The sequence below is a fragment of the Nelumbo lutea genome, chromosome 3 (genome assembly GCF_056320005.1).
Source record: "Nelumbo lutea isolate HS-2025 chromosome 3, American lotus-T2T, whole genome shotgun sequence".
Classification (NCBI taxonomy): Eukaryota; Viridiplantae; Streptophyta; class Magnoliopsida; order Proteales; family Nelumbonaceae; genus Nelumbo; species Nelumbo lutea.
The window spans coordinates 18850170-18864246 of record NC_142686.1 but is presented as its reverse complement, the minus strand read 5'-3'; the positions used below and the strand labels follow the sequence as shown (position 1 = coordinate 18864246).

At 39.0% G+C, this 14077-nt stretch overlaps 1 protein-coding gene across 1 annotated transcript; it reads left to right on the top strand.

Annotated features, from left to right (window-relative positions):
- Positions 1-11335: 11335 nt before the first annotated feature.
- Positions 11336-13359, top strand: LOC148863357 (uncharacterized). Its single transcript, XM_088975578.1, has 2 exons — positions 11336-11461; positions 11763-13359. Exons 1-2 carry the CDS (start codon positions 11430-11432, stop codon positions 13054-13056), a joined length of 1326 nt encoding a protein of 441 aa, XP_088831704.1. The 5' UTR covers positions 11336-11429; the 3' UTR covers positions 13057-13359.
- Positions 13360-14077: the final 718 nt, after the last annotated feature.

Sequence of the window (14077 nt, the reverse complement as noted above, 5' to 3'; positions counted from 1 at the left end):
AACGACAGAAGCAATCAAAGAGGGTTTGATTATCCGCCATTAACCAACAAATCTCACTTCTCTTGTCTTGTTTTTCTGTTTTACATTTCCCTGTCTCCTCTTCTCAATAAAAAAAAAAAAAGAAAAGAAAAGGGTTCCCCGTAGGAAAAGTTCTGGGTAACTTCTGCATAATTAGTACTAGTGATGTGGGTCCTGTCCAACTATCATTTACCCGGATTCTATTATATTTGTCGGGTTCAGCTTCTGTCGGGCATTGGCCCGAATCTGACAGTAGCTGTTGGGTACTCGACCCGCACAATAATCAGTCAGTACTTGACACTCCACCATCTAAAATGATAAAGCAAAAGATAATACCTGATGATTGTTGTTAGACTTAATAGCAATTCCCATATAGCTGCCAATGGGTCGGGTCTGTTTTATGACAAGGTGAACCAGTTCCAGTAAGTAGTGGGATTTAAAGAAAAGAGTCAGAACCGAACCCATTATTAAACGAGATAATCGGTTTGACCAATTATATATATTGTATTTGACATCTATAGTACTTTATGCAATAATAATTACAACTTCATTGTTGATATTATAACCTTATTGTTTGATAAATCAAGTTACGAAATTTACACTTTTAGACATAACATATAACAAAAATTACTACAAAACTTTTATATATTATTATCTATATAATTGGGTTGTGTCTTAATCGGCTACACAACACACACCACAGAACTCGAACCAATACAATCTGTTTGGTCAGATAGACCCGACCCACTGACAGCTCTAAATTCCCAACTGTTTGCATCAGGTCAAGCTGGGTCTACACTGGATCTGGAGCTGGACCCAGACCCTACCAATTTGTTATCTTTATACTGGGTGAATTGGTATTGGGTTCATGCTGGACCGGGCTATAAAGCATCAAGGCAAGTTGGATTTGATTATGGACCGAGCCAGAAAAAGTAGGACCCATGCCCTGCTAATGTGGCCAGACTAGATTCAATGGCATGAACTCTATTATCAAGTTTAAAAAAGTTGGATCAAGACCCTACCCATGATAAGGTTGGGAAACGCCCATTAGGTAGTACGTTCTAATATGGCCTCTTCCCAGGTTAGGGTGCCAATGCATGAATCTCAGTTGGACCATATATATATTACAGAATCAATGATCGATGTATGGTCTGGTGCAACATTAAGTTACTCATAATGCAACATTTACAGCTCAAAGTGCATTTCTCAGTACATATTCAGTCATTTTTATTGTCAGACTGTCTCTCTCTAATTCTTGGTCTCTTTCGGGGACAGACCTTGAACTAATGTAGCTTGGATCTGCCATCCACAAGACACTAAATTCGTACATTAATAAACATCTCTCTACTTGTATATTGTATATTGTTATTCATAGAGATGTATCCAATGTGTGGTTGTAATGTCTTATGGGTCGAGTTTGATATAGATTTGCTCGGGCTCAACCGGAAGCATTTTCCAACCCAAGAGCCGATTAAGGCTGACCCACTGACATCCCTAATATGGGTAGCAGATCCAGACCCCTCTTGAATGGAGTCTAAGTAATCAAATCGAATGGTTGAATTGAGTGATGGTGCAAATATGCTCTATATAATTTTCTCTTAATTTTTACAATTCATGGTGGTTTTTATTTTCTTCATACTTTTGAATTGCTTATTATAGTTTGGACATTAAAACACTATCCAACCTTTGTATTTTTCTTGCTGGAAAGGAATATGAAATCCAAATCCAGTTAATTAAAGCTTTATATTGTGGATTGTGGTAATTAGATTCTCATCAGGGAAGCAACCTTCCCGGAATCTCGGTGAGGCTTGACTCATATATATTTGGTTAAATTAATAATTGCTCTTAGTACATCCAAAGATACCCAACCTATGTTTGATTTAATTTGATAGAGAAATAGGAGAGGCGCAGAAAGTTGAATTGGGTTCATTCAAAGTTGAACAAACGCTCGCCCCAATCTATACATTGCACCTCAAAAAGAAAAAGAATACAAAAAACAAATGCCTAAACAAGAGGCAAAGATGGGAGGCCGTAGGCAAATATGGTCATAGAGTCTGAATCATCCTTTCAACCATTACCACTACAATAAAGTGAATGCTGCTGAAGCAATGAAGGTTCAGTAGTATGTGGGGCATGACTGAATTAATCCAACTGATAAGAATCTCACAGATATTAATAAATTTAGCGAAAATTAACATAAAAGATCAAACAATATCCGAATTCTAAGAAATCAATTTAAATCCGACCCATTTGCAGCCTTGATTTAGTGATTAGCCATTGTGGGTTCGCAGAGGATCGATCCAGTGAGAGTGTGACACAAAGGGGGTGGGGGGGGGGGCCTATACATCTCTTTGCTTCCCAATTCCAATGTTAAGAGCAAAAAAAATTGATAATAACAAACATCAAATCACTTTGATAGAAGCTTGGATCTCTCTCTCTCTCCTTGAATGTATGAATGGTTGATAGTGGAGTGGAGGAGGAATTATATTGGTGGATTGATTCCACAGAAGCTGCTTATTTTATAGTAGTCATTAGTAAAGAAGAAAAGAGAAGAGCTGCACACAGACTAGAATATACACATTTGAAGTGAATTCTTTTGGACAAGTAACTGAAAGAGAATAATTAATTGGAAGAAAATGACAAGAGGGTGATTCTCATGGATGTTAAGGTGATATAGTTAGCTCATTATTTCAAATATTTTATATTTTATATACAGTCAATTTCCACTCATAAGCCCATTGGTTAAAATCCATTAAAAAAACAAAGCCCATTGATTTTAGAGTTCACCAACGCCCTACCCCACTAATTTTTTCACAAAAAAAATTACATTTTGTGATGATTCCCTTCTCTCTGTCTCTCTCTCTCTCTTTCAACAAAGATTTCTTTTTTTTTTTTAACTAGAAGTTAGGAGAAGAAGAAACAGAAATATTTGCCAAACTTTAGCCCATCTACCAAATACATGTCTTAGCCCAAGATGTATGCTCCCAACCAACATGTTACAAATGATTTAATATGTTTAGCTCTACTCAATGAACTCAAGCATCCCACCTGTTATTGTTTCTTTCATTCTCATTTCCTTTTTTTTTTTTCATTTTGTTCAAGCCCATAATCACCGGGTAATCTCATGTTAAACAATGTGATCAGGTTTTTGTTTAACCATTTGGATGTTGGATGAAACTTAGCTTTTGTGGGTCTCCTACAGAATGTTATGTCATAGAAGCAACCAAGAAAACAAAATCATTGCACGTTATCCTACTGAAAAAAAAGGTATTCAAATTGTCCTCACACTGAAGTGAAGGTGAAGCTAAGCTTGCAATTAGCACAAGGAGTCAAGGACTGTACTCCTAATGGGTCATGTTTGTTGATCAATTGTCGGTGGGTACTGCTTATAATACATTTTCTTCTTGCTTGAGTCTCCCCTATTTGAATACAAGTTTGAAACTAAAATTACTGTTTTATCCCATCACCCATACTTAGATGCCCATTATTGGTCACCATTCACTAATTTCATTTTTTCAACATGGGTTGAAACAATAAGAAACTTTAAAAACTAATGCCATACTTAGATGCCCATTATTGGGTTGAAATAGTAAGAAAATTCAAAAACTACTGTTTTATCTCATCACCCATACTTAGATGCCCATTATTAGTCACCTTTCATTAATTTCAACCCTAATCCATCCCCAAAACTTTAAGCTGGATTGAGATCAAGTTGGTCCAACTTCTCTACATCCTTTTGCCAAACGTTTTTATTTCTTAGACTTGAGGGTTCAGGTTAAATGGATTTTAGCATTATTATGTGTAAAGGAACATGATTATCATGTTTTAGAAAAAATTAACCTTTAAATTTAGAACTTTTGACTTACAATTATATATACATATAGATGGATAAAAGTTATAATAAATAAATACTTCAGTGAAAAAATACATAAATATATACATACATACATACATAAATACATACATACATACATACATACCTACATACATACCTACATACATATATATATGCATATATACTTACATAAATACATGTTTTTATAATTTTATACGTACAAATATGAAGTTAAATTGAGTTCAGGTTCGTCAAAGACTCAACCCAATCCAATCAAAATTTTTCTAGCCTGGTTCGAATTAATCCGGCCCAAACTGCATACCTAGCTAATCGGTCCCATATAGTTGTTATAAAGGCTTAGGTGATGATATTTATAATTCACTAACTTCACCTTTGATGTGCATATCTATTCTCCTCCTCCATTTGAAATTAAGAGTCTAAAATGGAATAGCTTAATAGGCCCTTAAACAGAAATGTAGATCGTGTCTGTGCTTAAAACATTCCAAGAGATCATCTGATTGAAAACTAGGAATACTAGACTCTATTCCACCCATCAGCAACCCAAGAAACAAAAACAGTAACATTAATAAATTAAACCCACAAGCTTTTAATACATTGAGAAGCAATGATACAAGGATTTCTTTTCTTTTGTTTTTCATAAATATTTTCCTCTTCTTGTCGCCCTCTCACATGCAATCACCATTCATTTGTAGTCCATTATTCACTGTAAAGGAAGCATATATGAACCCTTACTAAAAGACAATTTTAGGTTAGTGATGTCCATTGATATAATTTCTAAACCTAATGTTAATTATTAGGGTTTGCTATAATTAAATATTTGGAAAGCTAGCTACCATGTCTTTAGCATGTGTTTAGATGCCTCCTAACCTACCTACTCTCTACTCACATTTTCCACCCCACATCCAAAGAGGTAACCATAAGCACTTTTGAGTATTAATTTTCTATTTAAATCTTATGAGAGTCAAACTTTGACCGAACAAACCTTTTTGAATTGTACTTGGTTTGTCTTGGATATTGTAGTCGGCCCAAATCCTGCCACGTAATTCAGAATTCCTCGATTTCGGGGGATGGAATCCAATGCACGGGTGCATGGCTGTATTAATTGTAGGGTTGCCAGAGATAACTCTGGCACTGCAGCTGCAGGCTGCAGCAGAGTATCAAACAACATTACTTCTTAGTTGTTACACGCAAAACGTTAGAATGGGCTCGATGTCATTATAGCTGAAAGCCTGAAGCCTTTGGTTAGTGGATATATTCTCTGTAACCTCTACTCTAGTACTCTCTACTCCCCTGTACCTATTTGTTCAAACCTCAAGAGTCAAGACCATCAGAGAGCTTTGGCCCCATTTATGACTCAAATCCTAAAGGGATTAGTAACTTTTGTGGATTCAGGATGAATGCTGCAGTTTCGTTTTCTTTTTGGTTAAATTATAAATACCCCCGACACTATGGCTTTCATTTGCAACAATGACCCCCTGAGCTTTCGCTTTGTGATAAGTGCCCCCCTTCGTTAGAGTCCCATTGTTTAACTTCAAAAAAATAAAATAAAAATCAATCAGCTGTTTAAACTTTTTTAAATCCCTAAACTATCATTTTTTTTATTTATTAACATGATTTATGATCCGATTAATTTTCTAAATAGAATATTCAAATCCTCTCTGTTGCTTTAATAGGATAAAATGGTAGAAATTTCTTTCTAGAGATATAAATTTAAGGGTTTATTTGGTTTTTCTAAGTTTATTGGGTGGATAATTTTTATATTTTAAGATAGAAGAGAGGGTGGGAGAAAGGGTTCATTTGCACTCTTACAAGTGGAGACTGGGAGGAAAGCGAATCGGCGGTTGTGGGAAGATTTGTGGGGTAGAGTTACCCCCAGTTTCTTAACCCTTCCCTTGTATTGCATATAAAAAAGCGAATTTTATTTATACTATACACCACTAATAATCTCCCCATCTTCCTCCCCCCTTTTCTTTTTTTAAATCGGCGGTTGTGGGAATTGATTCATGTGAATGTTGGAATAAACCAGTTAACATACCAATCCAATATAACATGGTTCGTTGGTATGTTCAGATGTTTTCCTAAAAGCAACGCTTTACACGGTTACACCATAACCCAATTCTAGTGACATGTGTCAACTGTCAAGTGCCCTGGGTGCCATGCATCACAATAACGCTCCGTTATGTTGCTGTATTTGGTTGTAGTGCAATTCTATTTGCACTAGCACAAATATATAGGAGGCAAATGAAAAAAATTATAAATTCTCGGTTAATTTTATTTTGGGTTTTCTTTATTTTGCTTCATATCTTAATTTACTCTATTTGTATTGCAATCAAATCATTTGTGATGAGGGCAGATTTGGCCCTCTAGTTAAATTTTGACACGTGGCACCTCGTGACAACTAGGTAAACACCCAGCCAACAAACTTACGAAGTTGGTGACCCACCCGGGCACCAATCTGGCCAGCCTGCGTGACCTATGCGCAGCCTGACGCGTGGTTTGTTCAAACTGGCGCGCGACCTGGCACGCGGCCTACGCGAACTGGCGCGACATGGCGCGACCTGGCCAAGCCGCCCATAAGACGCCCACCGACAAACTTGGCGGCGTACATCCCCCCCGAGCTCGGTAGCTCACCAGGGAGCTCGCCAAAGAGCTAGGCAGCTCGGCAGAGCTCGCCACAAACAGTTTGGCAGAGCTCGCCACAGGCAGCTCGCCACAGGGAGTTTGCCCCCAGATAGCTCACTATAGGCAGCTCGCCACTTGTACAGAAGTAGTTTGGCGTATTGCAGAAAGATCTCCTGCCTGACGACCTGGCCTAGACACTGACCCGCCGACTGACACAGGCGCCAACCTGACGACTGGCCCAGACACCGACTCGCCGACTGATGCAGGCGCCCCCCTAACAACCCGGCCCAGGCGCCGACCTGGCCACCTGACACAAGCGCCAGCCTGACGACCTTGAGGAGTTCACCACCGTACCCCGATTCTGACAGGATGTGACGAGTCTTACCATTTGGAGTCTTTTCACCCACCTAACCCGCGATGACTCCGGTATATAAAGACCTCACCCCCCAAAGGGGAAGAGGATGAAAAAAGGGAAGTAACCCCTACTCTCTAGCTCTCTCATATTATCTTCAAAGCTTTCTACAATAAGAGTGCTAACTTAAGCGTCGGAGAGCCCCCGCCGGGAAAATACCCCCGAGACCTCTGATTCAGTTCTCGCAAGTCCCTCAGCTCCTGCCGCCTACAAAGAGGAGGAAAAGATGGAGTTCTCGCAGGTCCTTCAGCTCCCGCCACCTACAAAGAGGAGGAAAAGATGGAGTTCTCGCAGGTCCCTCAGCTCCCACTACCTACAAAGGAAAGAAGACCACCTCATGCTAAGGGCAATTGGATTGTGCCGCACCAGGGAGCTCCACCATTCTCTAAGTCACCGACCGCCTAGTAGGGAGTTCGCCACCAGGTAGCTCTCTGCCAGGCAGTTCGCCACCGAGCAGCTCGCCATCGGGCAATTTTCCACTAGGCAGTTCGCCACCGGACAGTTCACCACCAGGCAATTCGCCACCAGACAGCTCGCCACCAGACAATTCGCCAGTAGGCAATTCACCACCAAGTAGCTCATCACTAAGGCATGCCACCACCGTGGCCAAAAATGATTACATCAATTTGCATTATAAATTTTTGCATCAATATAAATTCATTTGCATTGCAACCAAATAGGCAAACCCATGTAACTGGGACAAAACTTAAAAGATGGTGAGTAAGGTGATAATGATGTATATTGGATTGTGATGGATCCATATTCTATCTAGTCTAGTTATAAAACGATTGTATTCAAATTACATGAATTTAGACAAAACGGATAACATTTGGAGCCATAAGGTCGTCGTTGTCGCATGACAAGAAAAATGCGTAGTGGTACAATTGGGCTTTAGACAGAAAATGTATGGAGAGAAGAAAATGTAGGCCCAATTTTGTTTAAATAATTAGGTCAGCCCACTAACTAAATAAGTAAATATTTTTATCAAAGGACTAACTTGGTCCACGTTTGTTTCGGTCCATGTTAGTCAATTCGTGGGCCATCGGGTAAATCCACGACTCAGGTCGTGGGCCAAGCACGTTGCTTTATTTTTGTCCATTTATATATCAATAATTCAAGTCTATAGCCGTTTGCTTTATTTTTATATCAATTTCTATTGATGAAACCCAACACGTTTTAGTTACACACAACAACAACAACAATAGTACCAAGCACAGCCTAAATTGGTGAAAATTCATAAGAGTGCAAATAGGCTGAATGTAAAATTTGGATTTTTTTTTGGTTTTAGATTTGATCTTGTCTTATGTGGAAGAGAATGGAGGTAGAAGTAGAAGTAGGATTATTTGTTTGGGAGTGATGAAGTAGGAAGCAAAATGATATGGCCCCTAATTTGTATGAGAGAGAATTGAGGTAGGAGCAAGGTGGTGGAGAATTTGCATCAGTTTTTGAGATTAAAAGATTTTGCACTGCCAATAAATGGAAATGAGACAAATGGTACAAATTCTGTATCAAGTAAGAGTGCAAATCATAAATACAAACCAATGGATGCAAAAATCGTGGCAAAATTTGGAAAAGAACCTTAAAGAGAAAGCATTAAAGGCCATCCAATTAAAAGGATAACTTTTCCTCTTTGATTGAGATTGGGCAGACTAGTAATAACTTGGGTGGAATTAAAAAAAAAAAAGATTTAAGTGCCCATAATTTAAGGATGGATATGAAACACTAAATAGAACAGAATGTAATGACTAGTAATAAAGGGAAGTTTCTCTTCTATCCTGGTTGGGGGCCTAATGGTCTGGGCTTAGATGTGGTCCAGGATCTTTGGGCTGGGCTGTATACAAACAAGTATGGAATTGCCGTCTCTTATCAGGTGGTAGGAGGCAATCACTGGCACATCTTTGATAACTTTAATTTGTAAAACTTATATCTTGTGTTGGATAGATTTCATTTCTAAACTTATATTTACTTTTTTTTTCTTATATACTAGAAATTTGTAAATACAAATTATTGTTATATTTGTAACAAAATGAAACTACATTTTTGAACGAAAAGGGCCTAGCATCGTCCAGTCCAAACTCCTAACATGCTTCGTTCAACCCAGTCAGGGCCAAGAATTTGCCACACCCATTTATACGCCTGATAACTGGGCTTGTTGACAAGATTGGAGCCCAAGTTTCCAACTAATGAATTGTAACCCTAACCCAATCCCGACCCAAATTTCAACTTCAACCCGATTTTACTTTGTTTTTTTTTTTGAAGATTGGATTTGGTCTTCATAAAATCGTTTTCACAATCATTTGCAGCCAAGCATTGGGAATATCTCCGTATTGGTATATATATATATATTCATGAAGAGTATGGTTGTTCATAAGAAGATCCAAACCGATCAAACCGACCAATCTGAGTCGGCCGGATTTTCTTCAACACCGGTCGGTTTCAGGTTGTAAAAAATCATAAACTGATGGTTCGAGTCTGAAAACCTGAAACTGACCCAAACCGAACCGACTTAGTAGTTAGTAGTTAGTTCCTAGTTAGTAATTACAACCTACTTAGTTCCTACTTAACTAAGTTGTCTCTATCCTAGTTACAACCTAACTTAATTTCTAGTCTTCTAGTTAGGAATGACATTAATGGCAAGTATTGTAAGACAACTAGACAAGGAATTTTTTTGGTAAAATTTAAAGAAAAGAATCAAAGGATCCTAGTTTCTATGGTCTTTTACACCAAATAGGCAGCCAACTACAATTAGAATTAGGTGTCATTTTTTACTTAGATTAGCAGGTTTCTTGAAATATACAAATTTCAATATTCTTTATCTAATACTGTTTGACTTTATATTTTATTGATAACTTGATTGGGGGGTGCTCATTCTTCACAAAGTTATTAGCCTGTTTTCTCTTAATTTATATGCTTTCCTTGCTGGATGATGTTGCTAGCTACTTCTTTGATGCCCAATCTACCAATTTATTACCATGGTTGAACTCAAAGCTAAAACCGACCCAAACCGACTCAAACCGATCAAATCGGTTTTGCTTAACACAGGGTCGATTTCAGTTTCAATTTCAAGTAACCCGACCAAGTTGGGTCAGTTGGTAAAATCTCAATAAACCGACCCAACCCAACCTGTAAACAACCCTAATGAGGAGATATTACTACAATAGACCGTGAGAACCATATCCAATTTTTGGGCTAATCCTAGTCTTTTGGTTTCAAGATATCTTATCTCATATTTGGATGGTCGTTGCATACCAAATCTGATTTTCTAAAAACAAAAACTGTGCAAATACTCTAAAAACACAACGTCGTATTCCATCCTCATAAAACCATGCTCACACCATCCTTACGACCACTTGCAACTGATTCCGAAGGATTTTGTTTTCCATCGGCCCATCCCAATTTCGATTCCAACTACGAATCAAATAGATCCTTAGTCAATTCTCACAAAAATTAAGAATGCTTATACAAAAAAGGGTAGTGATGAAAGCGGATTTGGCCCTCCAATGACATTAACACCTGACACCTCGTGACAACTAGGTGAAGCCTCGTGACAACTAGATAACTTGCCACAGACAGCTCACCACTTACAGGCAGCTCGTGCTCGCCACAAGCAACTCACCATCATGTAGCCTGGCAACTTAGACAATTCGCACCTCACAGGCATCTCGCCACCCAAACAACTTAGCACTTACATGTAGCTCGCCACTAGGCAGCTCACCACCATGCAACACTCACAGACAGTTCGCCACTAGGCAGCTCGCCACCATGCAGCATGTCACCTTACAGACAACTCGCTTCCTAGTCAAGCTGACCACCGCATGACAACCTCGAGGATCTCACCACCGTACCCCGCATTCTACGGGATTATGACTTGTAACGGCTATATTAACTCACCCACTCCCCGATTCAGGCGAGAATGAGCAACCTTACCGGTTGGTAGCATTATCCCCACCTAACACGAAAACAGGTCCCATCATAGCGGGAATCCAGGAATTATTCCACTAAACCCACAAGGACTTCCAGTATATAAAGACCTCACCCCCCAAGGGCGAAGGCATGCAAAAAAAGAGAGGCAATGAGGAGAAAAATGAAGGGTAATATTTGCTCTCTAGCTCTCTCATTCTCCAATATCATTTCTTGCTCACTATTAAGTGCTGACTTAGCCATCAGAATATCCCCGTTGGGTAAGCCACCCCGGATTCTCTGATTCAGTTCGTGGAGGCAACCAGTTCTCGCTATCTACAAAGATGAACAGATTATCTCTTACAAGGAGTAATCGGATTGCATTACATTAGAGAGCTCTACTTAAGCCCATGAGTCATCGACCACTTGGGAGCAGACGACGAGGTAAAAACCGTCACATCCGGTAGAATTTCGTAAAATGTTAGGGGTAATTTAAGAAATTTGTCATTCCTTTGGGTTTTCGAGTTTTAACTTCCAAAAACAGAAATGTTTTGCGATTGATCACTCCAAAAAGAACTCGGAGCCCTCCATGCTACAAGCCAGTGCTCGGATGATTATGGGATGGAAATCTCGTGTATTCGCCAGAGTTTCAGGTAACTCTCAAGCTCTAAACCTTTATACTCTCTGTTACCTCCGATCCAGTCTCTTCATTCCGTCGCATAAAACCCTAATATCCATCATAAACCTTAGCCCTCCTCCCTCTTCTACTCGACGAAACCCTGCATTATGTCTTTCACATGCTCTTGGCTATTTATTTCGATCGATTTCGACCTCTTCTATAACATCTTTTTCGTCTCCTTCGCCACTGACTGGAGTGTTCGTTAGCAACAATGACTTCCGAATCACTAGTAAATGTGTGGCCACAGATTTTGATTCTCCGAGTTCCGTTAATAGTGTATACAGGCCATTTTCCACCTCTAGTTCTCTGGGAACCCACGTTTCTAAGGAAGAATCTGATCTCGAGAAATCCAATAGAAGAGCCGGTATGAAGTCTCACTCACGCGGAGGAAGTGTCAAGCGAAGAACTCCTTTTAACAAGCCAAATGTTAATCAGCTGATAGTTGCAGAAATTATTGAGCTGCTTAAAGGAGGTGAAGATAACATTGAAGTAAGGCTAGATCAGTTGGGTGTAAAGCTTTCTATTGCTTTGATTAGCGACGTTCTTCAGGCCCTTAACCATGATGGGCTTCCAGCTTCGCGGTTCTTTGTTTGGGTAAGAAACACCCAACCAGATATTGGCCGTACTGCAGAGATTTGGAGTCTGCTTGTTGATAATCTGGGTCGGTTAGAAGACTACGAGTCGATGGTCCTTGTGCTGAAGAGTCTTTCTCAGAAAGGAATTTGTTTAACCGAGAAGGCGTTTGCTTTTCTTTTACCTCTTTGCAGTTATGGAGATTCAGCTAGAAGCTCAGTGAAACTAGTCGTAGAGATGTTAGAAAAAGCTGGAGGGTCGTGTCGTAATTCTGGCATCTATGCTCTGATCAAGATGCTTTGTAGTTCAAACTACTTTGACTTGGCCATCTTCGTGATGGAAGAAAGAGCTAGAAAGACGTCTTATTACAATCTTCTCATTTGGGCAAAGTGTAGGAGTGGCAGTTTTCAGGAAGCCAGAGATTTATTTGATGAGATGGTGAGGTATGGCTGTAATCCAGATGCTAATTCTTTTAATTACTTGCTTGGTAGTCTCTGCAAGAATGGACGGATTCCCGAAGCTTGCAATCTGCTCCAACTAATGAAAGAATGGGGTTTTTATCCTGATGCCATTACCTTCGAAATAATTGTGCACCGTGCATGTAGAGTGGGGAGATTGGATTTTGCAATTGAATTTCTTAATCAGATGAGATCAATAGGTCTTGAACCTCGGCTGACAACACATGCTGCATTCATCAAGGGCTACTTTCAAACTGGAAGATTCCAGGAAGCATATAAATATGTTGTTGACATGCATGCCAAATATGGATGTTCCAGCAATATGAATTACAGCTTGCTTGCTAGCCTTCACCTGAAGGAAGGGAAGGTTGTTGATGCACGAGAGGTCCTTGTTGAAATGATTGAGAAGGGTCTCAGACCCAATTTTCCTGTTTATATGAAAGTGATGAAAAGTCTTTATAAGTTAGGTAAGGGATATTTGGTTGCCGATTTAAAAGACAGGTTCTCGAAGTTCAATTCAAGCAAAGAAGCTGGATGAAGCTATCTGGAATTGCTCTATAGTGATGCAACCATTTTTTGTTTTTTTTTTTTTTTTTTGTTCTTAACTGTGTAATGCTGGAACAAGGAGATGCACCCAGTTTAAGCGGCAGATGTCTGTTGACTAGAGTGTATATGAGCAAAAATGAATAATTTGAGAGTATTTGTTACAGAAAAAAAAAACGTGTAACCTATTTGGATTTGATTAGGGGTTTTATTAAGCTGTTCAGTAAGGGTGTCATTTTCTTATGTTACTCCAATTTCCATTAGTTAACAGATCACTGATCAATACACAACTGGTTTTTGAAATACTTCTTCCCTCAAGTCAACTCAAGAGATGATTTGGTTGGTTTAGTGCTTTAGATGACTTTTCTGTTGAAATAGTCTGGTAATTCCCTTTCCTCTTGAAATTTATGTGAGCCTTTTTATTGTTGGCTTTGACTTCTTCATATGGTTCTATATGATTGGTTTATATTATGTTTGTTGAGCTCATTGCATGCATTTATGGAAGCTTGGAATCCATGGGTAGGTTTAATAGGAGGTTACAATGGTATTGATTCCATAGATGCTTATATCTATCAATATTATGTGTGTATGCCACCATAGCATTTCGTCAGAGTTTTATGGCTTCATGACCTGATATAGTCTTGTTTTAATACAATACCTTTTTTTTCCAAAAAAAAAATGATATCCCTATTTTGGTTATTATATGCTTCTATGAACATTTCAGTAAGTTTGGTTTTCCTTGGGCCTTGGCTATTGTGCCCAAGTTCGTCTACATGTTTATTCATATGATGTGACAGAAATGCCTGCTTTACGTGGCTTTGGACTTTAAAACATGGACCATGCACTTCTTGTGGGAGAACCTGAAAATAGAGAAAATTGAGTCTTATTCCATGGATTTCATGCTCTTAAGTTATCAGATAAAAGCACTACCAAGTCTATGAAGACTAACAGAGGAGTAGAGGGCGCAGAAAAAGCTTCCTTATTATAATTCTACAGAGACATGGTTATGATTAACA